The 26,093-nt window shown below is 31.8% G+C and overlaps 7 protein-coding genes across 8 annotated transcripts; 4 read left to right on the top strand and 3 right to left on the bottom strand.

Annotated features, from left to right (window-relative positions):
* Nucleotides 1–227: 227 nt before the first annotated feature.
* LOC107188412 (E3 ubiquitin-protein ligase Hakai) lies at nt 228–3,424 on the bottom strand. 2 transcript variants are annotated; one of them, XM_015576704.1, is made up of 5 exons: nt 3,349–3,424; nt 2,252–2,352; nt 1,502–1,813; nt 1,222–1,410; nt 228–1,143 (listed from the first exon to the last, which is right to left on the bottom strand). In XM_015576704.1, exons 2-5 carry the CDS (start codon nt 2,348–2,350, stop codon nt 460–462), a joined length of 1,284 nt encoding a protein of 427 aa, XP_015432190.1. In that variant the 5' UTR covers nt 2,351–2,352; nt 3,349–3,424; the 3' UTR covers nt 228–459. The 2 variants fall into 2 exon arrangements, with proteins under 2 accessions (XP_015432190.1, XP_015432191.1); XM_015576705.1 differs by lacking the exon at nt 3,349–3,424 and adding an exon at nt 3,237–3,316.
* Nucleotides 3,425–4,007: 583 nt separating this feature from the next.
* LOC107188435 (CTL-like protein 1) lies at nt 4,008–7,727 on the top strand. The gene is made up of 12 exons (XM_015576729.1): nt 4,008–4,121; nt 4,400–4,545; nt 4,641–5,032; nt 5,114–5,203; nt 5,614–5,753; nt 5,849–6,035; nt 6,110–6,241; nt 6,495–6,639; nt 6,725–6,865; nt 6,941–7,100; nt 7,210–7,431; nt 7,505–7,727. Exons 1-12 carry the CDS (start codon nt 4,008–4,010, stop codon nt 7,655–7,657), a joined length of 2,022 nt encoding a protein of 673 aa, XP_015432215.1. The 3' UTR covers nt 7,658–7,727.
* Nucleotides 7,728–9,265: 1,538 nt separating this feature from the next.
* LOC107188455 (ribosome biogenesis protein BRX1 homolog) lies at nt 9,266–10,690 on the bottom strand. Its single transcript, XM_015576750.1, has 4 exons — nt 10,487–10,690; nt 10,149–10,425; nt 9,627–9,982; nt 9,266–9,547 (listed from the first exon to the last, which is right to left on the bottom strand). The coding sequence occupies exons 1-4, from the start codon at nt 10,598–10,600 to the stop codon at nt 9,266–9,268; spliced, it is 1,029 nt and encodes a 342-aa protein (XP_015432236.1). The 5' UTR covers nt 10,601–10,690.
* An 826-nt stretch (nt 10,691–11,516) lies between these two features.
* Nucleotides 11,517–14,022, top strand: LOC107188459 (prenylcysteine oxidase 1-like). The gene is made up of 7 exons (XM_015576753.1): nt 11,517–11,805; nt 12,250–12,456; nt 12,534–12,675; nt 12,759–13,062; nt 13,137–13,260; nt 13,330–13,679; nt 13,761–14,022. Exons 1-7 carry the CDS (start codon nt 11,718–11,720, stop codon nt 14,019–14,021), a joined length of 1,476 nt encoding a protein of 491 aa, XP_015432239.1. The 5' UTR covers nt 11,517–11,717; the 3' UTR covers nt 14,022.
* Nucleotides 14,023–14,580: 558 nt separating this feature from the next.
* Nucleotides 14,581–17,000, top strand: LOC107188431 (solute carrier family 35 member E2-like). Its single transcript, XM_015576724.1, has 5 exons — nt 14,581–15,203; nt 15,381–15,632; nt 15,799–15,985; nt 16,494–16,697; nt 16,814–17,000. The coding sequence occupies exons 1-5, from the start codon at nt 14,939–14,941 to the stop codon at nt 16,986–16,988; spliced, it is 1,083 nt and encodes a 360-aa protein (XP_015432210.1). The 5' UTR covers nt 14,581–14,938; the 3' UTR covers nt 16,989–17,000.
* Nucleotides 17,001–18,172: 1,172 nt separating this feature from the next.
* Nucleotides 18,173–20,672, bottom strand: LOC107188394 (cystathionine gamma-lyase). Its single transcript, XM_015576676.1, has 7 exons — nt 20,538–20,672; nt 19,946–20,233; nt 19,465–19,599; nt 19,256–19,391; nt 18,873–19,025; nt 18,548–18,713; nt 18,173–18,467 (listed from the first exon to the last, which is right to left on the bottom strand). The coding sequence occupies exons 1-7, from the start codon at nt 20,670–20,672 to the stop codon at nt 18,323–18,325; spliced, it is 1,158 nt and encodes a 385-aa protein (XP_015432162.1). The 3' UTR covers nt 18,173–18,322.
* A 1,757-nt stretch (nt 20,673–22,429) lies between these two features.
* LOC107188462 lies at nt 22,430–25,691 on the top strand. The gene is made up of 4 exons (XM_015576755.1): nt 22,430–22,652; nt 22,733–22,847; nt 24,297–24,580; nt 25,362–25,691. Exons 1-4 carry the CDS (start codon nt 22,512–22,514, stop codon nt 25,689–25,691), a joined length of 870 nt encoding a protein of 289 aa, XP_015432241.1. The 5' UTR covers nt 22,430–22,511.
* The last annotated feature ends 402 nt before the right edge of the window (nt 25,692–26,093 follow it).

The following is a 26,093-nucleotide window of genomic DNA, read 5'->3' as shown; positions in this document are numbered from 1 at the left end:
GATATTCTATTAACTGTTTAATTTATAAACTTATAATTCGGAATCTGTTAATTGTACATAAATAATAAGTATAAAACATTTTCATATTAAACAAATTATTCCTTCTTTCCGCAAATCTTAAATACTATTAGAAATCCTTACCTTTCCTACTTAGAATCCTTCTTTCCGCAAATCTTAAATATTATTAGAAATTTCCAAACAGGAAGTAAATGAACCCTTCACCGTTCAATTAAAACAACTTTATTGCTATAGTATTGTATAAGTTTAGCCATTTAATTCTGCGTATATAGTTCTTGAAAAGTATAAAATATTTTAAAGTTAATTTCTCCTAATAGTAAGCAGCACATTCACAGAAATGGTATTCATAACCCCATTCGTAGTTACTGCATATCATCCATAACAGTTGTATATCACAATGTATACAATAGAAGTCTGTTTACAGTAAAGGGTAAATTTCCTTTACCTATAAAACTGTTGTTGATGTTGCGACCATTGACTTTGAGGTGGTGGAGCTTGCTGCTGAGGCGGTGGCGGACCATACGATTGATCTTGTATATACCCTGTCGGAGATGGCCTTATCGAAGTAGGCGTGGAAGATACGTATTGTTGTTGCTGCGATTGAGGTGGTGGAACATAAGATACTTGAGCAGGATGCTGTGGCTGCGAATAGTACTGTTGTGTCTGTGAAACTGGAGGTGGCACATTATATCCTCCATAATTAACTTGCGGCGGAGGAGGATAGTAATGATGACTTTGCTGCGAATGTATGTCGTGTGTTGTTATAGACGTATCTTGAATGGGTACAGTTATCAGATTTGTTCTCAATGGAGCGTTATTTGGGGGGGGTGGCGCTGAACCTTGAGAATAATTCTGCATCGATATTAATGACTGTGACCTATGCTGTTGTCTGTGTTCCACTGGCGCCTGGTTCACCATAGAATTCACTCTAGGATCGTTCCCCATTATTGGTTGAACCATGTGTGACTGCACTGACTTTATACGAGTATTTTGCATCGCAACCGACGAAACTTTTGTTAACTGAGACTCGATTTCTGACTTAGTATGCACATATTGAGACGCATCAACTTGTATTTCTTGAACTTGTTGCGGTGGAGCTGAGATATGCCGGTGATTTATGTGAGCCTGTACAAAAAACCGTATATAATGTATTCCCATAATCAAAACAATTCGTAAGACCTGGAATGAATTCTTTAAAATTACCTGCAGATCTCTTTGACTAAGATATGTTCTTCTGCAACCTGCATTTCCATATCTAGTTCCTCCGTGCGTACACATAAAGACAGTACCCAAACCTGTTTGTTCCACTCTAGAAACTTTTTCCATACAACGAGGACAAACTTTGTCTTCTCTCTTAGCACAAGACAAGCAAAACACATGTTTGCAAGGTATCTGAAATAATAAGTTTCAATATATCTGGACATTAAGCGGTACACAAATTTATTTCATTTATTTGAAGACTCGATATATAAGTATTATTTACCATGCGTCCATAGATGAGAATCGGCTTCAAGCACTTGTCGCAACAGTGTATCATGGGATTTAAAACTTTTTCCCCGATAAGATTAACTCTATGGTCCCATCTTAAACGGAGCATTGGTTCAGGAGGACCTCTGTTAATAGTTGTGAACGTCGGAGCTTCCAGTTGCGATATATCAGCCTCCAGATCGAACTGTTGTTCCAATGGAGGCTGTTGCGTCGGTGGTGCCTCATGTTCTTCCAATTCTGCTCCACCTGCTTCTACTGGAGTTTCTTCGACTTGTTGAGAAGTATCTTCTTCGTCGCTTTCGATAACCTGTTATTGTCAAAGACAATAACTATTACTTCTAATCCGATATTATAAACATTGTTAGTAGAAGTCTGTATTTCACGTGTATTAACATATCTGTACTATAATGCGTATAATTTTGAATACACTAGTACCCGTGTATACATATACACACATACACATGTTCCTTGGGGAACAAAACACATATTCACGATACTGAAATCGATTGTTGACACAGAAATCTTGCCACCATCGGCAAAAGTTATCGTTCTGCAATTATTTTTTTAAATGTTTTCTGGTAACAGTTGACGACGTTATTAAAAATTATGAATATGTTAATACCCATATATTAAGAACATAGATTTTTAATTCTCTAATAGACGTTACACATGTCTCTTTAATACATGTTCAAAACCATGACCTCTTAGTATTATTAGTTTCTAACACAAAGTACAAAAACTTTACCTTCACTTGTTTTTTAGATCTGCCTCTGGCACGACGTGCTCTACCACGTGCCCTACCACGAGTTCTGCCTCTCATTCTTTTACCACCATCTTCCTCCATCACTAAAATGAATTTTTATTACTTGTGAAATAAAAAATTAATGCTGGGCATCTGCTACAAGTGGCATCTTTAGATTTCTGAACATAAAACTAAAGAGATAGAAAAAGTAATAGAAAAAATCATAATTCATTATGCAAAGGAAAATAAGCAATAAAAAATATCAAAAAGATTACAAATAATATGTAACAATTTAATGCTATTAAATTTAGTAGCTCAACATGTTACAAACATGTACAAACTATTTAATTTCATTTAACTTCTCTATTTAACAATACAATACATTATATACAAAACAATTATATATAAAAAGAAATACATACAGACTACCAAGACAGTCACAATAATATGGAAAAGAATAAAGTCAAACAAATAAACAAAAGGTTGAAAATTAAACGAGAAGATACATACAGATAAAATATAAGTTCACCTAAGATATTTGGACAAAGTAAGGTTGCTAGAAAGTCTATGACTTGATAAGCTCTGCAAGTTTAAATGAATTCATACATTATCCAACTCACTTGTCACAAGAATTATGCATAATCTATAAGTATTCGCAAAAGATACAATATGAACTTCAAGGAGGTGTTTTGTACCTTTCCCAATTGTGAGATATGACATTTACAGGATGGGTTCTGAATCATGCTTCCAAACTCAATGTGTTAGAGGACCAAAAAGGAATATATACAGTAATTTTAAAACATGAATATTCATAACATAACGAGACTTCTTAACAACATTCCAGGAGACACATTTGCTTTGTTAACCATTTTTCTATAATGGTTATTAAAGGTCACATCACAAGAAAAATGGACACCTAAATCCTAATTAATACAAATAGTTGAAATGAATTGAATTTTAAATATTTTGTGGTTGAAGCATCACTTACGAATGTATAGGTTATACTTCTAATTCTAAGGAGTGCAATTTCAACTTTAAAGTCATACTTGCATTGGAAATATTTACTGAAACGAGTTACGCGGATGAGCCAAATTACTCACACTTAAACGCTAATTAAAACAGAAACTGTTTCACAAGTATAACGTCCAATACTTCGCACCAAGCCTCGACATTTCACATAAATGAATGAAGAAATAATCTGTTGCTACAACCTTCATTGTAGTAATCGTGTGACGTATACGTCGTTACCTTGGAAACGAGGTATGTCATGCAGATCACAGGAGCGTCTGTACGAAACCATGTACCCATATCATTTTTGTACATCGCTACATTTTATAAGAAACATTCTAAATATCTGTCATGGGTACTACTTTTCATACATTGCAAATGAAAATTCTCCTTTTTTGTAAACATAAATGTAGACAACCTAAACTGATGAAAATAGAAAAAATTCGAATGTGTCTAAATTAGCGCTGAACAGGGTAGTGACTATTTGTTCATGGTAGAAACAAAGAGGCTCAGACTTTTGTCTCTGTTACTCCATGGTAACGGCTGTCGGTAGTGGGGACATGTTTTAGCTCCCGGAAGCGGGGTCCCCAGCTTTGCCCACTGCTGGTGTAAATACTACTCCCGTATGGTGTATACATAAATTGTAGATAACTTCACGGTGAATAGACGGAGGGAGTAGCTCCGAAATCGATGAGGGCTCTTGGTTTTTTACTTAAGTACCTTGTTGTGATTCCAATTAAAGTTTTAAGAAATGTGTTGTTGTTCAGGCGACGAAGATGAAGAACAACGACCGGATCCAACGAACGTGCGAGAATGCACGGATATTTTCTGGCTGTGTAGTTTCATAGCATTTTGGTTTCTTATGGTACATAAAGTTTGATATATTGGTTTTAGAATCATAACAAGCTGATACTGTAAAAAATATTTAAGAATTTACTTTAGCAAGTTTACTTTTTTAGTACTCTTGCACCAAAAGAGTTGTATTCATTCTTAAATATTCAGTATTAAACACTATTCTGTCAAGTTTCACCTTGACATTGTGTACAGTATTAAAACTGATATTAAATACATATTATTATTTAGATAAATAAATCTATCGGATGTAATGTAAATGTGTTTAACAATTGTGTGTTTTTTACATAGATATTAGTTGCAGCTTTTGCTCTTGTTTATGGTAATCCTTTAAGACTTATAAATGGATATGATAGCTTTGGAAATACCTGTGGTATGAAAAATAATCCAAAGTTTGGCAGTATGGAGCTTTCTGGGCAAGATACTAGTGACAAACCGTATGTATTCATACTTAAATTTTGTTTTTTATGAATTGAATTATTAATTAAGTTAAAATTTCATTCATAATGCTGATCAACTTTTATTATTTCAGATACCTGTTCTTTTTAGACATAAGCAATGTGACACAGTCTTTGAAGATTTGTGTGAAAAAGTGTCCAGACAGAACTATGAGAACAATGAATGATATATGCAGATTTTATGAGGAAACAGGATCACAGCTTTGTCATGATAAACCAGGAAACGATTTGAGTGCCTGTAGTAATGGGAATAGAAAAAATAAAACAGGATCTTGTCCTGAATTACCAGTACATAATAGCATACCAGTTCTTAATCGTTGTATTCCAAAAGCTATTAAGGATGTGGGAGAAACTATAGTTGCAAATTTATATGGCCTGATTAATTCATGGGATGTTATCGAACAGGTTTTAGGAGATTTATACAAAACATGGAGGGAGATTTTGGCTTTATCATTTTTGGCTTTTGGTATAATCTATTAGTTCGTTGTTATTTAAAATCTGTTTTTTACTATAAAGTCTAAAACAATTGTATATAATTCTTTTTCAGTTTTGTCTCTCTTTATGATTGCCATATTCCATTTACTGGCAAGTATTGTAACATGGATTGTAATGATTCTTGTCAGTGTCGCAACTATAGGTAAGTTACTTGAACAGAAAAAATATTTCAGGCAAAAAGAACATTGTTTTTTATATGCAGTTCATATACTGTGTAAAAATTTGTACTTTAAGTTATCTTACTTATTCAGGCAAAATTGAAAGAAGAAATTATAATGACTGCCCCACAATTTTTCAAGAAAGAGAGTTCCTTTTGACATATAAATAATCCAAACAAAGTCTTCAACATTTATATTCCATTAACAAGTTATTGAAGTATAAAATAGAAACACTTTTTCCTGTATATAATATAATTCATGGGATTGGTTGAGAAACTGACTTAGGTTTATGATTTAAAGTTACAACGTTATTATAAATATTTTATTTAATATTATATCTTACATTATATTTAAGTGTTAATTCACTTACAATTTTCTTATTGAATTTTTACAGCTGGTACAGTATTATTATGGTGGACATACATACAAATTAAAAGAACTTTGGACAAAACCGATCAAAATCAACTTCTCGAGGAATCTGCCAGAAATGAAAGAGCATTTTTAGCTTTTTCTGTTGTCGCCACGATAATAACTGTATGTCACTGTCAATGAGTAAAAAAAAAATTTAATACCATATTTTCACTTTTATCGCTCATTCAAATTATTTGACAGACGTTTGTACATTTTAGGTCATTCTGTTACTTCTTCTGGGTATATTGCGCAAACGTATTGGATTCATGACAACATTGTTTAGAGAAAGTGCGAAGTGTTTAGCAGAATTGCCAGGTTTATTTTTTCAGCCGCTACTTACATTTGCTGCTCTAATATTATTTTTTGCTTTCTGGGTAACTGTAATTCTTTGTCTCGCAACTGCTAGTAAGTATTTTTGATCGTCTAATTAAACTCTAAACTAAACATATTCATTATGTTCATATGTATAATAATTACAGATTATCCTGGAACAAAATCTGTACAAATGTATAAAAACCATATATTCGACCCCTTGAATTTGAGTTCAGTCGGAGAGAAGAGTGCATTCATTGAAGAAAAGAAATTTGACTTTTCGCTGGATTCCTTTAAAAGTAATGTATCTAAGTGGGGATTCTTGTGTGACAGCTCTGAAAGTAACTAATATTCCTTTTTATTTTTTATGATCTTACAAAATAGGCTCCGTTATTTTTACGAATTTTACCTTCAAATTTTGGTAATATGTTTTTGAAATGTTATCCTTTCAATTTGTAAAAAAATTTATCGATTTTTTCGACCCGTCACACAAAAATCCTCCCTTAAGTGTTTTTCAATTTTTGAACCATCACTACTTTTAGCATATTTCAGCTTTCACTCTTGTGGAGTATGTTGATCCAACTTGGGTGAAGTACATGTGGTGGGTATACATCATAGGATTAATATGGACATCTGAATTTATTATTTCATGTCAACATATGGTAATATCAGGAGCTGTAGCACACTGGTATTTTAGGTAATACAATAACAGTAATTTTTTGAGCATCTAGATAATAAAGTATATTTTTGTGTATACGTACAATATATACTTATTACTTCAGAGGAAAAAATGCCAGCGTGTCGCCGGTATGCTCTGCTATGGGAAACTTGGTTTATTACCACCTAGGTTCTGTAGCTTGCGGCTCATTCCTGATAACGCTTTTCAAATTACCTCGTTTAATACTGACGTATCTACACGCTAAGTATGTTTACCACTGTTGCACAGAACGAGAAATTATATTTCCGTAAGATAATTTACAATTTACATTATCTCACAGATTCGAGAAAACTAAAGAAACTTCTCCATGTTCTCAGTGCGGTTTGAAATGTTGCATATGTTGCTTCTATTGTTTAGAGAAATTTATTCGATACATGAACCACAATGCGTATACTGTTATCGCCATAGAGGGAACGCATTTCTGTAACGCAGCTAGAATTGTATGTTATAGTCGAAACCATTTTATTTTATCCATCATAATTATTCAAATACTTGAATAGATGGTAGTTGGACGGAAGTGTAATATGCTTCGATTCGTTGTATTTTTAGGCATTTGCAGCGCTCGTTTGTAATGCATTACAAATAGCAGTAATTAATGGAGTGGGCGATTTTATTCTGTTCTTGGGCAAATGTTTTGTCACAGCTGCGACTGGAAGTGTTGGACTATTATTCATGAAAGAGGATCCCAGGTTGCATTTTTATGCAGCACCGATTTTTGTTATTTGTGTCTTTTCATTCTTCATTGCTCACTGCATAATTTCTCTTTATGAGGTAGACTAAACATATTTCTTTATATAAATACAGCATACATATTCTTCATATAAATATATTGTATTTATTGCAGGCTGTAATAGATACACTGTTTCTCTGTATTTGCGAAGACAAAAATTTGAATGGCGAGAATGGGAAATGGCGTCAGTCGGCACTCGCACAGATCGGATCTAATAACAATGCAAATGGGCAACAGTCTCAAGAATTAACACCGATGAATACATAAGTACAATCATTATACGGCCTTTCCAGGCGCGTTACACTTTTTATACATTTTTTAAACATATTTTATAACAACATTTCATAATGTTTTTACATTTTATGGCTATAACTTTTTTTTTATCACTTTTACACAATTTTAAATTGTATATATATATATAGTCATAATGAACATACGCTTAGCTGCTTTTTCAGAACTGTATTACAGATTAATATTGCAGGATACTTATCTATTTCATCTAAAAGTTACTGCCAGCCATTAGTACGAAGTGTTTTTAACCATTCCAAAGAACAAGTTTCATATTTCATAATCAAAAATGAAATAGCATGTTTGATCATATTTACAATCCTAATCAATTAACCTTTATTTGTTAGATATATATACAAATTTTATTGAGTTTTTGATAGAACACTTACGATCTAATATTTTTGCAAAACAATTTTCCAACACAAAAAAGTATAAAATCAACAAAGCAAATCATAATTTAGTTTGTGCTATATTCCAACATTCCAAAATTTGGTATTAATGAAAAATAGTTCTATGTTACGATGTTCCTTTATATAAGAACTGTTGCTTAAAAGTAATATGACCTTACTAAAGGAACACTACTCGATGCCGTCACAATATACAATGTACGTACAAAGAACAAATAATCATGTAAGTTTTATTGTTCTTAAATGTATATGTTGCATATAGTTTTGTAATACAATGTTAATGAAAAGAGTACTTTAGTTTATCGACCAAGAAAAGAGCACATATGTTTTTATCAGTATTTATATTCGTAATATAAGGATACAATAACATAATTTTATATACAGTTAAATATATTGCAATGTAGCTTCTGTGTTACACGTTGTGTTATTAGGTGTACAAAATATTTATCTAAACTTACTTTTGAGTCAAGAGAAAAATTTAAGAAATTATCTGATATGGCCTTAGTATTCATATATAGTTGAAATATAAGCATTAAAATTGCATAATAGTATCATAATTCATAACACACAGGCTTTTTCATTGTAATGTACAAATTATATTAAAGGACTTTTTTAAATGTGCTTTTAAAATCAAGTACAAGTATGTGCCAGGATAATTAATAATACTTCAAATAATTGATGTTTGTGTTTCATATACATCTGAAAGTATATAGGATATAAAATTACAATAATGAATTTCTTTTCGAGTTGTGAAAACGGATAACATGATATATTATGCCTTTATTCGTTTAATATGGTATTTGACATATATTTGATTTGATGTATTAATGTTTTCTTAAAAGCGGAATAATATACATAACACAATTATGTTGGTACTGTGTAATTTTATAAGAATAATTTTAGAATGAAGCATTTTTATATTTCTTGTAAAAAGTATGATGTATCACAACACAAACAAATCTTTATATTAAATGATTATGTCTCCAATTACAACTTGTATATTTATAAATACTACGTATATACATTTTCAATTAATCATAATGATACATGCTTTGGCTTAACGAAAGTTGTATATTATAGTAGTAATAAAAAAATAAAAACATACTGTTTATGATATATTCACTAAAAACTTTATTAATAGTACAGCATAAGAAAAAAATCTTGTACATCCAACCATATGTTAATTTTTTATTTTCTTCTTTATACTTATTTTCTGTATCTTCTTCCCTAATTGTTTTTTCACACGTTTTTTCACTTTATTTTTATCATTTTTATTAGTTTCTATCATTTTTACTTCTTTTTCTTCTATCTCTTTTGCTTTTTCCAATGGATCACCTTTGAATATTTCATCCATAGGATTCAAGGAATAAGATTCTTTTGGCTTATTAACTTCTTGGGCTATCTTTTGTTCTACTTTGTTTACATATTTACCAGCAGCTTTTTTATTTATAGATTGACGAAACTGCAATTATAATTATAATACAAACTTGTTAAAATGTGTATATTGATAATATTGAAGTAAAGGTTACTTTGTCATATACCTTGGTAGGTGAAATGTAGGTTGGATTTTCCCAAAGTACTTCCCCTCCAAAACTTCCACCGAATATTTTAATTGGATTTAATACAAATCTTGGACCAATTTCAGCCAAACCACCATCTTCAGTCAAAATTTGAAAATTCCTAAACCATATTCTATTATCCAAAACACTAAAAGTATACACATGGTCAAAAAATGGTTGACTTTTGGGATGATGATTTGGGACACCAAATATTTGAATAAGTAATTCTTTTAAAAGACTATAATGTGGTTTTGTGTTAAAATTTTCATCAAATGACAGCAGAGGACGGGAACCTTTTAGACAATTTCCTGTCATTTTTAACTCTCCCATTGTATAAACTACAACAAACAAAGTAGTGTCAATTGTAATCAAACAGGAAATATCCTAGTTCATGAAATTTAAAAATTCTAAATATTTTTTTGACTCGTTTCACTGATTCTGAATCTATTATATATCCTCTAAATAACACATTAATTAATTATTATGATAAGGCATTCTACATACTGTTTTCTATAAGAAATTTTGCACTTGGTCCATCAGAAACATTAGAAAACCACAAGTAGAGATCCCTTTTCCTTCTCCCTTCAAATAATATTGTTTTATTACAATTTTTCATTTGACACATTTCATTTACAACTTGTAAATTTGTAGTGCGTTCCATTTTTGATTCAGGACGATGATGAGGCATGAGAGTCTTTATGTCATCCATCAGATGACGATGTCTATAGCTAATTCCTCTAGTAGCAAAAACCAGCACACGTTGCTTGTTAATCCATTTTACCTGGGTAGTTTAAAAGAATTAAATTCAGAATGCTATTCAGAAAACCGTACCAAATTCGAACCTTTTTTGGAGACGGTTCATCCGACATTCTCTTTGGTGGCAAAGTTTCTATTTCCGGTACGTTTGCTTTATCTGCACATTCCGTCCTTTTACGTTTCAAATTTTTCTTCGTCATTGTTAAATCAATGAAAATGAGAAAAATTTCGCGAAAATAAGGTTATCCGTAAAGAAGCATCACAACGTGCAACTATCTGAACTGATCTGAACCACGTGCAACGCAGCAATGCGTGTTGTACAACATAGACCATAGACGATAAATGAGAAAATTTGAACAGTGTTTTTGGCGCCGCCACAGTTAATCTGCAGAAGTAGATCTGCGGAAGGTCACGGAAGGTGCGAGCAGTGTATACGGTTGATACGGTGTATACCAGTGTATAGTGTATACCGCAGTATTGGTATATTGGCATCAATTGGTATCACGGATGATGATTAGAGATGGCGTGAACTGTTACTTGTGAATCACTCGTGATTCGATCACGTTTGTTCCCAATCACGGCGATTTTTCACAGTGATCGTTTCTGATTGGTGGAGAAACCTAACAGTTCCTTACACGCGACACATAATCTGTATATTTTATATTAACGACATCAAAACAAAAATTCGTGTTATATCGTATAAAGTGAAGGAATAATTAGAAACAATGAAGAATAATGAATAAATTAATGATGATAAATTATAATCTACATGTTACCTAGTAAATCATTCTTTTTTATAAACACGAATAGTAATGTAATTCATCGTAAAATCATATTGAATACGTTTTTCTGTTTAAAAATCAAAGACTCACGATCGCAGTGAGCAAATTCACTCAAGATAAAAAAATCGCAATCACGGTCGTGAATGAAGTTAAATCACGACCGTGATCGTGATTCTGCGATCACTGTGATAAATCACCGTTAGTGATTTTGCATGCCATCTTTAATGATGATAATCCGATGATCCGTGATTGGTATACCGTGTGATACCGTGGTATACTTGAGTACATATTAGTACATATACGACCAGCCGCCGGCAGTTGGTAGCCACAATGAGCCACAACCAGCCTACCTAAGTAGGCTTAAATTAAAAAATTTTGGTTTCCGTAAAAAAAGTAACAAAAACTTGTTATTTTCAGAATTTGTTTTATGTTTTTCACTCTGATATCATTGAAATGATAATAAGATATTTTTGTTAACAAGTACTTACATACGAATATATTAAACAGATTTCGGGAGGAAAGTCACTTGAGATAAATGCAAATTATGGATCCCCGAATAATTTTTTTATTTACACTAATCCTTCAAAGCGGAAGTTGTTTTCAAAATTGTAAACCAAATATAGGTGAGTAAGAATTCCTTTCTTCAAATTATACTGTTTTTTTTTATACTAAGAGACTATGTAAAGTAATTGCAATGATTTACTGCGGTCGTTAAACAATACAGTGTCATAGCTAATTAAAATATAGTGAATGGCAAAAGTAATGTTTACGATATCCTTGAGTTTTTTTGAGGCAATGCATCTTTTTTTTGTTAATACCATCATGTTATAGACTGCTGAATTCGTCTTTCCATCAACAATAACGTGGTATTAAAAAAGATGCACTGACCTTGAAAAAGTTCAAGGTCACTTAGATATCTAAAAAGAAAACAAAAAAATCAAATTGTATCCATCCAATGGATCCCTTAAAATGCTACATAATTCGTCAAAACGTTATATACAATCAATGGGTAACACGTTATTTTAGTAGTTCTTGTTGACTCACCCTCTACGTTTAAACTTTTTTAGCAATTATTGGTGGCGGTATTGGAGGAGCATCGAGTTCCCATTTTCTTACAGAATTATTTAAGGGGAATCTTAATATTGATTTGTATGAAGCAAAAACCATTGGTGGTCGTCTAGCTACAATACAGATTGATGGGAATGAGTTTGAAACTGGTGGCTCGATCATACATTCCCAAAATAAATATATGCAAGAATTTGTTAAACTGCTCGGTACCCTATTTTACATATTTTTCTATTATGTTCGTTTAACTACCATGTTTTTTAATACAAATAAATTATGGATGTAGGTTTAGAACAGAAACCACCTGACAATCAAAAAACAGGTATTTGGAACGGTAATGAATTTGTGTTTGAAGAAAGTAACTGGGAAATGATGTCCTTTGCTAAATTACTTTATAGATATGGTATTCAGCCATTCAGCCTTAATAGGTATTCCATATATGTTTACCAACATTAAACACATGATACTAATTGATATTACAATAATATCTAATTCTGTTTATTTCAAACAGATATGTACAAACTATATTGAATGATTTTGCAAAGATATACGATTTACTGGATGCTGGAAAATCTTTTGAGAATGTTACTAGTCTTTTATCAGCAATGAATAATAGGTTTCCGAAGTTGTTACAAGTATCTATTAAAACTCATCTTTTAGATTTGGGTTATTCAGAGAAAATAATAGATGAACTTGTTAAGGCAGCATTAGTTGTAAATTATGGACAAGATACAAATATTCAGAGTTTTGTAGGCTGTGTAGCTTTAGCCGGAGCAGGTTTCAACTTGTGGTCTGTTAAGGGAGGAAATAAAAAGGTTCTTTTTATTGAACAACAGAATTATGCTCTTCTGTGTATTTTCGTGTAGTTAATAATGATGTAATTGTTCAGGTACCTGAACATTTAATATATAGAAACAAGAATGTAAATATTATACCTTCGTATGTTGTAAAAATTATCAATGTACCAAACGAAGATGGGAAAAATCAATACGAATTACATTCTCATAATAAAGGTACACTGTGACACTAATTATTTAATACTATTTTTATTCTGACTCATTGAGTAAATATTACTATTTCAGATAGTACAGTTATAATGAAATCAGCATACGACATTGTAATTGTTGCAACTTCACTTACAAGTGATCAACAGTTACCCATAATTTTCGAAGGATTTCCAAACAACGACTTTCACGGTGCAGAGAAATATCATAAAACTGTAGCGACCTTTATTGAAGCTGATTTAAAACCGTATTATTTCGGTTCGGTCGAAGAAATCGACGGTATTCTCAGTTGCGACCCAAACAAAACGATAATCAGTTCTGTAGGAAGATTAAATTCTGTAGAGGGTACAATTAAGAACAGTAGAATTTGGAAAATTTTTAGTAATGCACCTTTAAAAACAGGAATTCTAAATGAAATGTTTTCAAATGTATGATACGTATACTATTTATAGAAATCTAACATAAGAATTTATAACAGTATGGAAATATTTTGATATTCTTTTTTTTAGATCAAAGAAGTGAAAGAAATTACTTGGAAAGCTTATCCTGAATATTTAACGCACGTGCATGACGCGAACTTCAAATTGCACAATGCCCTTTATCATGTGAATGCTATTGAATGGGCTGCCAGTGCAATGGAAATGAGTGCAATAAGTAGTAGAAACATAGCAATTTTAACACATAAAGATTTTGTCGAAAAATATCACTGTCAAGATATTAACAAAATGCTAGATGATATACCTCAAACTACACTGTCTGCTGACTTGTAACAGAACAAAATAACATTATGTGTAATCTTATAATTATTATATATTAATTTTAATAAGACTGTAACAAGAAATCTGTAAAAAGCAGAATGAGAAGGATAAGATTAAATATAAACAATTTATGTCTAATTTAATATATTTTTCTATTAAAAATGTAAGAATTTTATATTGATTAAAAGTTTCTGAATAAACATAGTATATACTAGATTTTAATGTTTATGCAAATATAGATTTATATCCACTAATTTACGGAAATAAAAAAAGAACATACAAATCTTCTATATTAAAATAAATCTTTTATTAAATCTTCTACTATGCTAAGTTTGAGGTATTTGCATATGCTTTAAATACAGTACACTTTATTGCTTTACAATAATACTTCCACTTTACTGTTTTGTGTGTCATGAATATAATTATAAAAGGACTAATTAACAATTTTATTATAATTACAGGACAACAGTGTAGCAGGCTTGAGGTGAACATGCATATATGTATATATATACACGCGCGGGCTACCACCACATTCGCCTAAGTGTAAGGCTAGTGGTGGTATTCTATTGAATACATATAACATAGTTCACAAAAATGTGATAGGCGTGATAGGTAACATTGAAAGTATCATGGTTAACCAAGTTGAAAATGGCGCACCAGTCTTATCGGTAGATTGTTACAAGGTCATCTCTACTATTTGTCGAACTAATGCTAAAATTTCCATTATAAGTCTGAAAGTCTCTTAAACCGTAACCTATATTCAATTTTTCGGAAGAAATTACACGTCAACATCGTGTTACCGGGACGCACCAAAAATGTGACCTCACCGGCAAATTAAAGCATTTGTCAAACAGAGTCAGTGCGTTAATGTGTATTTAGTAGCATTTTACTTGAAAGTAAGGTGTAATGCACCCTGCATTTATGGTGTAATGGAAAATCATTCTGTTCGTATAAATTACACGCTGACACCCCACGATAGCGAACAACCATTAATACATGACAACCAGGCTATACAATTTAGGGAGAACAATACAAAATCGGAGGAAATAATTATCCATCAAAATAAGGCGAAAAGTGGTTTGTTCAACCCGAGGGCTATGCTATTTGTAGCATTATGGTTCCTCTTCAGTGGTTGTACATTATTCTTGAACAAATACATATTGTCTTACATGGAAGGCAACCCCACAATTTTGGGTAAACAAATATAACAATAATATTTAATATGTCTAGTACCATTGTTTACTTACGGAGCACCGTGGAAAGTCCTTAGGACATTCAGTAGTTCAGTTGTTTACAGTTGTCATATGGGAATGATATTTCTTTAAATGATCTTAAATTCATAAAAAAATTAATATCAATTTATTTGTGCAGGTGCCTGTCAAATGTTAATGACAGCAGTTTGTGGATTTATACAAATGTATTTTCCATGTGGAATGTATAGAGCTAGATCAAGATTGACAAGACCAGCAGGTTTTTATAAACACATGATACTAGTAGGATGTACAAGATTTACGACAGTAGTACTAGGATTAGTATCACTCAATTATGTAGCAGTGAGTTTCACAGAAACTATTAAAAGTAGTGCACCAATTTTTACCGTCCTTATTAGCAGATATTTATTAGGTAAGCATCATTATTAATACATGGAGTATTTTATAAACCTATTTTTCTTCTATATTTTATATTTAAGGAAATATTCAATTAAATGAAACATTTGATATAACTAATATTTCAAGAAACAAATTTATCTATAAGACGGTCATTAATAATTTCGATACTTTCATTATAGGAGAACATACAGGGTTATATGTAAATTTATCTTTAATTCCTGTAATGGGCGGTTTGGCCCTGTGTTCAGTAAATGAAATCAGTTTCGATTTCAGAGGGTTTGTAGCTGTTATGGCCACAAATGTAACAGAATGTTTGCAAAATGTTTATTCCAAAATGTTAATCAGTGGCAATAATTTTAGGTACACGTAAGTATTACATTTGTTATTCACGTCTTAATCTTCGAACGATCGGCTGAAAACGCGTCAAGCTGATACCGCGTCTCTATGTACCAGAATTTTTATTATACATTCTATAGACCTAGCGTCTTGATACAAAGTATTATCTAATAATGCTTACAATATAGAGGAAAGGAATATGTTAAAAAAATTAAATATATTATAAATACACTATTTATTCTATTAATATCTCCGTCCGATGATATTTCATCGTTATAATTTTATTCATGTTGTAAAAACTCACTAAATCAAGACATAGCTCGTATACTGAATACTGCCTGCTAGAGATATTGAAACTCCTCCAGGCAGTCATTGTTTATGTCACAACGATAAGATTGAGCCGTACGGATGAATGCACATGCTTTCTCCCAATTACACGCAAAACGTAAATATTGGTTGAAGTATTCGGTATCGGCTGGGCGAAGGTTAAATTGTATTATTTTTAATTTAGACTGAACTTCGCTCGTTTAAATTACAGACCTGCAGAGTTGCAATTTTATACCAGTCTAGCATCGATTGTGGTGCAAGTACCAGTGTCAATTTTACTGGTCGACTTACCGACCCTTGAGCATTCCTTAAGTTTTAAATTGTTCACAGCATATCTTCTTAATGGAGTGTTCTTCCATTTTCAAAGTATCACCGCGTACGCATTGATGGACTATGTCAGTCCCGTGACGCACAGGTATGTTTCCAAATTTCATAGTGCACCCAATTCTGTTTTTACACGAACTGGGTGTAATCAATCCGTAAAGGAATATCGAAGTTTCACAATTAAAAATGCAATCTCATTTTTTATAGCGTGGTCAATACAGCAAAGAGAGCTTCATTAATTTGGGTGTCTGTATTGTTATTTAACAATCCGGTAACTGGTTTATCGGCTATGGGAACATGTTTGGTAATAGCGGGAGTATTACTATACAGTCGGGCACAAGAATACGATAGACTAAACAAAGCAAAATTACGACATAGTTAAAAAAAATTGATCTACAGTAATATAAGTCTTATGTTCGTAAGAATTTATATTCGATTAAAATAAGTGTTCGGTATAAAGCACATTGCTTCGCATAAAGAATGTAAACGACGAATTTAGTATTAATTTTTATAACATAGTATTTTATTCATTGCAGAGATACGAAAACAAAAATACATCCTGCATTCTAAATGCATTTTATAATAATGTAGCTTTAATTGAAAATACACGGTAGTACAAATTAAGAAGGTCATAAAAAGTTATGTTAAACATCGAGTACACCATAAAAAGGTGTCAACACATTCTTAGGGACGTATTAGGGACACTGACAGTATATTCGGTTATACCGCTTTTATGCAGAGGACCTCCGACTGATTTTACAACTATATAGGCACTTTGCGGGTGACCAAAGGCCCATTGATGAAACCATAGTCAGGTATACGTACGGCTCTGACTGCGGTTTCACCAATGGGCCTTCGGTCACCCGCAAAATGCCTAATTGTAAAATCAGTCAGGGGTCCGCGGTCCGCTCCACGAAAGCTGTATAACCATCATACACGTCATAATTGGTCATAACCGACTTACTATTTTCCCCCACTACCATCAGACTTGCCCTACTACCATCTGACTTTCCTCCACTACAATCTGCCTTTTCCCGTTAATTCCTTTGATCTGGTAACGCTGAACGTGACAATCAGTTATCAGTCACCACCAACGTTCACTGCCGCGTCAAACGTTGACGCCGCTGTGTTATCGGCGAGATGGCGTGTATGTGTGCGTGAGTGGCTCATATCAGATTACGAATCAGTGAAGCACAACGTGTTGCTTACGATTTTCTGGGAGGTAGAGGACGTGTTAAAAGATACATAGTGTAGAGTGAATTTTTAATTTATAAACATTCACATATCTATTTAAAATTTCTTTCGTCATATTAAGAAATTTAGTGATTAACGAACTACACTTTTGGTTTAATAAAAATACTTTAATAGTTTTAATTTGTAAAATAAGTAATTGATTTTTTACTAGGTCTATTGTAAGATTCTTTGTGATACAAGAATTACTTTAACAACTTTGACATACCGTGTACAATTTTTTACAATTTGTTACAAGACATGAAAAACATATAAAAATAATCTGTATTCATGTGTGTACAAAAGAACAATGCAGTGCGATCTATTTATTTCCTATGTAATATCATCAATAGCATTGTTTAGGAATGGTAAAATTTCAATAACAATAAGTCTTTGCTAAAGATCAAATGCTTTGATGTTTTAAGAAGTAAGAATTAGAAACTCAACGCGTTTTATAATTTTGTACGCTCTTCGTCTCTAGTGAATTTACTGAGAAGCTTTAAGTGCTTGATCAAGGTCAGCCAAAATATCTCGTTCTGTTTCGAGGCCAATAGACAAACGGATTAATTGATCATTAATACCTAAGGCTGTTCTAGTTTCTTCAGGAACTGATGCATGCGTCATAACGGATCTGTGCAAAGAAATTTTAAAGGTCAAACGTTTTCTCTTTTGAAGGCACGATGTGTGTAAACACAATTATCGTTCACTTACGGTAATTCAGCAAGCGATTCATAACCACCTAGCGATTCTGCTAATGTAAACAATTTTAACGCCTTTAAAAATTTCCTAGAATCACCTTTGAGGTAAAATGAAACCATTCCGCTATGACCAGACGTTTGCCTAAGGGCAAGCTTATGCTGTGGATGTGACGAAAAATCTAAAATTAAATCAAGCTGGTGTATTACCACAAAATATAACATGTATTAATAAAGGAATTCAATTGCGCTGTAAATTAAAAAATTTGGATACTTGAATATATTAAGCATGGTAAGATTCTTCAGAGGTTACAACGTTAATGCTTCATATAAATACATACATGGGTGAATCACTTTTTCTACGTAAGGATGAGACTCCAAAAATTCTGCAACAACTAATCCATTTTTCATATGTTGCTGCATTCTGAGCTCTAATGTTTTTAGACTGCGATTAACCATAAAACAATCAAAAGGTGATGGTACAATGCCCAGGGCTAAAATAATATAAACATAAATATTAATTCAAAACAAATAGAAATAGTTAACTGTATAAATAAAAGAAATACACTTAATTCTGTTTTTACATTTTTTTCTTTACACAGATTTTTCGGGAACACATCTATCGTGTAAAAATAAAATTAAAGATAGTATAAAATTATATTAAAATTAAATAAAAGACATTAGATTGTATTAAAATTAATTTAAAGAAATAATATGAAATTACCATTTTGTAAAAACCGAAGCCTCTCTGCAATATCATCTCTACTGGTTATTGCTGCACCCATAATTATATCAGAGTGCCCATTCATGTATTTTGTTAGAGAATATATTACAATATCTGCACCTAGTTCTAACGGCTTCTACAATGAAAAAATTACATGTAAAACTATTTACTTAGTTCAATTACAGTATCGAATGAAGAATATTACTCGCCTGGAAGTAACATGTTAGGAAAGTATTATCTACCACTACAATAACTTGAGGATACTTAGTCTTGAGTATTTTAGTTACGGCTGTAATATTAACTAACTTAAGTAATGGGTTTGTAGGAGTCTCCAACCAAACCATCTAAAAGAAAATACGTATAAAAGTATTTAAAAATTTGTAGTAAAACATTAGTTATTAACACATTACAGTCCGTTATTGTTTTATAAAAAACTCTTCCAGGTTGGTTGAAATTCAGAAATTTTTTCTGTTTAAAAAATTATACTTAAACACATTATTTGATTTATTTCTTTAATATGCACTTAGAAAGAAAAAGATTTTTTATTTGTTGCAATTTGTACGAATTTTAAATATAAAATTTGATTTATTGTAAGACGAATACGTGCACATAGATTTGGACATAAGTTAAATGAAATGCTCAAATCTGTATACAAACTGTAATGTGTTAAGATTGAAAATTTGTCCATACCTTTGTGTTTGGCTTAATGGCAGCTGTAATATTATTTTTATTGGTTGCATCTACAAATGTTACTTGAATATCATGTGTGGACAAACATTTTTGGAAAAAGCGGTTCGTTCCACCATAAATATCATCCCCAGATATAATATGATCTCCTGCTTTTAATAATGAAGTTATTGCTGTTGTAGCACCTAAACCAGATGCAAATACAAAACCGTGCTTTCCATTCTCTATAGCAGCTAAACATGTTTCCAAAACATTTCGTGAAGGATTGCCACTTCTGCCATACTCAAAGCCCTAAAACATTAAATAATGATAAAAATAGCTTCTTTGAACAGAAGTAGATCAGTCTTATCAATTACAATTGCTTACAATCATTTCTTATTGGTGTAAAAATGTATCTATAATTTTTTATGATACAATTTTAATACACAAGAATTGAAGATATTCTATTAATTTCGAACAGTATTATTTAAATTTAGTATATTTTAAAATTTAACTTTCAGATGAAATAATAAGTAACATATTTCATAGATTATTCTAGAACTATCAAATTTGATAAATTGATGAACATTATTAAATTTCATGGTAAAATGCTTACTCTATGTTGTGCAGGTCCATCTTGACGGAAAGTAGTAGACATAACAATAGGAGGTACCACTGCACAATGATTCCATTGTAATGGATCCTGTCCAGCATGTATAGCTTTTGTTGCAAAACCTTCCTCCACTGACATGCTATCAAATATATTATTTAAAATACGAATTACAACACTTAAGTGGAATTAAATATCAATTGCTATTTAACAATTAAAATATCATTATTACAACATATCTATATTAGATTTACGCAGACTAATTTTCTATTGAATACAAAAATTAATTTTTCCTCAAAATGAGGTACTTGTCTGTGAACCTTCGCATCGTTTAAAATTAGCAAACTTGAACAGATGTGATATGAAACGTGCTATAAATTCCATCGTAGCTTACACGTGTATATAGACGAATAATGTTAACATATTTTTGCGGAAAATATATTCGAAGAAAATAATTATTATAATACGATTTGTGAGATAGCAAAATAATTTAAGAACCAAATAAAAATTAAAGAGTAAATAATTGCTGCGAGACTCCATAGATATTTGTTTCGTAAAAAGTATAAACTGTTACTTACGTGTATTATAAATTTTCAACTATAAATAAGTTATAAAATTCTTAATAAATTACAGATACAAAATAGCGTTAAACAGTTATACGGTAGAAAATTTAAATAGACTTCTAAATATATCGGCAACACCTTGCACGGCCGACGTCCACTTTTACAATGATAGTTACACACACGACACCGTCTACTTATTATATCAGGTTCCTCACATTCTTGCACGTGATAGCATACATGGTATACTTAGATTATTGCAGATTACTGCAAGAAAATTGCTTCTACTAAAGTTTGTACATGGAAATAGTTCTCTGGATAGTTACGACATCGTTTCATAATAGGACATTACTCTGTGCTTCGCGATACGACCGCAATAATTGATACCATTGACATTTCAGACGATTGAAAAACATACATATTTACATTTGAAAGCAATTACTAAAAAACAAGGTAACACTATTATAGACTACCGATTTCGTATTTTTCTGGTAGATACAACTGATTAAATCATAATAAAATAGAAAATTTACTAAAAACAGAATACAGACTTTATGTTCTCATCATTTAATACCGAAAAGACCTGATGTACACATTTACTAGAGATTTGCTAGAGAATCTGCTAGATACATCAGTTCTGTCAATAATGTAGTAGCAGAAATACAACGGGCCTAGTGACATGATCTGACGTCAGAAATCGAACAGACTTGCTAATATCCTGACGGCAGATTCACGTCCGAAATGCAGTAGATCTGCGCAACTTTATTACAGATTAAATCGATTATACTTTATCTAAATGCATCTGCAATCGGTATTCAAGCATTTGAATGATCATTTAATATTAAATCACAAAATTGACTGTATATGTTAATAAATATTAATAATATACGTTAGTTTATATTAACTTTCCTGTATCAGCAGACCTGACGTTATATTTTATACCTGTTACTGTGACAGGTGTCTATGGCTCTGGCATCAGGTCTGCTCGTCGTTGCTGTTAGTCTGACGTTATTCTGCCGTCAGTTTTATTCCAAATACTATTATAGGCTTCCTGATGTAAATACTTATTGATAAAGAGCCTATGAATTTTCCTTTAAATAAGAGTTAAAAAAGAAATCGTTACATTATTGTGCTGTAACAATTGTTTATTTATAATGTTATAAAGTATAAAAGCAGTGGAAATATAAGGCTTAGCAGACGACAAGCTTGGTAATTTAAAAACAGAGTATTGGTCTGTTCTGATAGGCGACGAACGGGTCGACCAATCCGACGCGTTCCCACCATAATTAAATCGATATTTACTCGATTATTCCGGCGAGCTATCAACGCTATCAACCTCCTGCGAGTGAAGTTTTCCTGTGTAACGAATTATTTTGATTGACACGTCGGACACCATTTCCGCGATAAGTAACGTTCCGAAATGAAAGAGGAAAAGGAAATTGCTGCCTTCCTATTGTTATTCCTTGTGAATGTTGCACGATGCGATGCATTTTATAGCACCGTAAGCGGAGAGGATCCATGCATTAATCTGTGCGAAAAAACACCACTGTCTTTTACGAATGTACGACTCACTTTAATAAATCAATCTTATTTCACATTATACGCGAGTGCGGTAACATTAATGTGACATTTCAATTTCAGAGTAAATACTTTAAATCCTGTTGTCAACGAGGATGTAGGTTCTATAATCTGGTAGACTTACATTATGGATTTAAACCATACAGCTTAAACGGTACCAGAGATGCCTGCGAAGCTTGTACGTCAAACGTTTTATTATGCTTATCATAGTTCTTAAAACATTATTATTAGATCGATTCAAATTGTAATATAAGTACTAGATTATATAAGCCTTAGTAGATAAGAGATAGAATTATTATTCTTCAGTTCACAAGAATTTTCATAGTCAAAGAAGTTTTGGGATATCATCTAGTGGGCATACATGACATAAGAAGTCATATAAGCTACACAACTATTGAGCAGATTTAACTAATAGCCAATCATTTATCGTAAAAAATAAATAAGAAAGTGTCTTCTTTATCTGATGATACCATTCAAATGCCTTGCAAATCAATATTACAAATGCTACACATCGTGCATGAATTGATAATGAATAATTTGTATAAATCAAGGCTTAATTTTCCTTTAATTAACCCTTTGCAATCGGAATTTCTAATTTTCCATACTTTTTGTCCCTTCAGAGGGGACAGTCGAGTGCAAAGGGTAAATATGTGATGAATAACTGTGATTGAGCAAAATTCAAAAATTCAGGTGTAGCTTATCCGGAAAATTTGTGCTGTTTAAGATGCAATGCATATGTCCTTTTATTGGTAGATATGTATTTTGACATTCTAGTAGCTTAGTTTGGCCATCACTAATGTAGATTTTTTGATAATTTGTCTGTGCTGTAGAAATTAATTAAGTTTCATCAAATAATTGTATAACATGCACCGTGGTCACTAACTATTGTATTATTAAATTAATATTTGATCAAACAATTGCTATGGTATGTAGCCTAATGAACTTTTCAAGACATGATAACCATATAGAGGTATAATGAACAATGTTCTTAAAGTACCTAAAGAATCAGAAGAATTTATAAAAAGCATGAAGATTATTAAGGATGTGCAAGATTTCAAAAAAGTCAGGTTTCGCCGACACTGTTTGGTTCTGAATTCTGTAAGTTTGTAAACATATAAATAGGAAAAATAGACAACTTTTAATTTAGATTCTGGTTTATCTGGATTTTTTATTTTTATATTTATCTTATATTTTCTTCAATCCAACTAATTTATTTAAAATAAAACTATATTATTTCGCATATTGTACTGTATAGTATTTTCCTTGCTTTCAACTTTTACAAGTGTTTATACTACAGAATACAAAAACACTTCTAAACTTGAAAATTCAAGTATAAGGCCCAACAAAAAAATCATGTTTAGAATGGAATTTCAGATATCTGAATATTACATGTTTACGAACTTTACGAATGTTACGGATCCTGACCCAACTCGAAATTTTCGGGTATCTAACCGTACAGCTCAAGAAATTACACATGCTTACAAAATACACAAAATATTGAAGTTGCAGGTTTTTACGATGCCACAGATTTTCCAGATAAGTTATAGTACTACATATAAGTCTTTTTTATCTGTTTAATTTTGTTAATATGATTGAGTAATAATAATATTACTTTATTTTGTTGTAGCATGTGCGGAAGCATATACATTGCCAGAGGGTCACTATGCATGCAGTACTGGCTGCAATTTTATGGCCAGGCAGCGTGTTTCAGATCTATTATCGCTCTTTTCTGTTGCCATTTATGTAGAGGAAGGAGTAGATTCTAATATACTTTTAATGTCACCTGATATACCCGAAAATGACATTCTAAGTGATCCAGGTTTACGAAAAGAACTTCTTCCAGGATGGTGGGATTCAAATGGATTTAAATTGCCGCAAACATATATCAAAACTGTTCCTTTGGATGCTGGGGTAAGTTGTACATTATAACAGGAACAGAAACATATGAGGTACGACAATAAAGTTTCGAGTATAATTTATTTAAAAATTTAACAGATGTGAGGCCATGGAGTCTTTAAAGTATGTACTCTTCTTGAGACTGTACACACGCATTCCAGCGTCGGATCCACCGTCGTCACATTTCTGGTATCTGTTTTAATATCCTTGTTATATCACGCGATGAGACAATGATGTTTCGAGAATTTGTTTCCATTAAAATGGTAACACCGTAAACAATTACGTTCACTTTGATGGAAACAAAATTATTCTCGTATCGTTATTGTTACACCTCATAATGTAACGTGGGTATTAAAACAGATGCCAGAAATGTTACGTACAATGGATCTGCCGGTGGAATGGGTATGTACATACAGTTTCAAGGAGACTGTTTGCGATCACCTCATATCTGTTGAATTTTCAAAATAAATTAATTATTCTCGAAACTCTATTGTCACACCTCGTATATATTTTGAAATAAAAAATGTAGGTACACTGCAACTGCACGAAGGACATTAGGGTCTTTCTGATTATCGACTGATAGTACACATGTTATTATTGTATTGGATCAATTGCTAACGTGACTTACTTTCATATCAGTCGGAAAATGCGTAATTTATATATTTAATACATTTCTTACAGTGTTAGTTTGTTTTCTTTTATTAAGTTTTGCTGACTTACTTGATTAATTAATTCACTGTTTTGTTCAAAGTATGATAGTAAATAATATGAATTTTTCAATTTAATAAAACTGTAGACCATGGATTATGGTGTACCATCGGACTACTCCGGCGAAAATGAGCAATCAGCTTCAGTACCTGGGTCTGATTGGATTCAGTGTGTCTCAAGACATATTGGGCTACCACATTGGCTTTTTGCTTTTGCTATTGCTGCTGCAGCTCTATCTGCATTTTGGCTATGTTTATATTCAGGAAAATCTAATGATTCTTATAAAGAGATGCTTATCAAAAAGTCTGAGACTTCTCCTACATTGACATTATACTTACCAGAAGTACCGCTGCATAAACAACCACCTCCAAAATACTCAGAGGTTGTTGATGTACCAGAAATTAATATGAAAGTTTAACTAGTTATTCTGATGCTAAAACTTTTAAGCGATTTTGAGAACTATTTAAATTTGCGTATATTAATACAGTTTTGAATAAACTATGTTTGTATTACATATGGTAGTGCTTTATGAATATTGCGAGATTATAAAAAAAAAAGTAATTTCACTTTCTGTTATAAAACGATTTATAGTTTAAAGATAAGCTTTTACGAATATGTACGTAAAGATAAAGCCTTAAGGAGTTAATTCAAATTTCGAATGGGGGAATAATAATTCTTACTATTAACTTTTTTTCCTTATGAAAATAGTGACAAAAACTATCATCGAATGGTAATGAAAATGCACAGATGTAAGACTGCAAATTATGTACTCTGTTAGCCACTTAATAAGGAACAAGAGCTTTTGTATTTACAACTACAT

This window comes from Dufourea novaeangliae, unplaced genomic scaffold, assembly GCF_001272555.1.
Source record: "Dufourea novaeangliae isolate 0120121106 unplaced genomic scaffold, ASM127255v1 scaffold124, whole genome shotgun sequence".
NCBI classification, from domain to species: domain Eukaryota; kingdom Metazoa; phylum Arthropoda; class Insecta; order Hymenoptera; family Halictidae; genus Dufourea; species Dufourea novaeangliae.
This window is presented reverse-complemented; position numbering and strand designations above follow the sequence as displayed.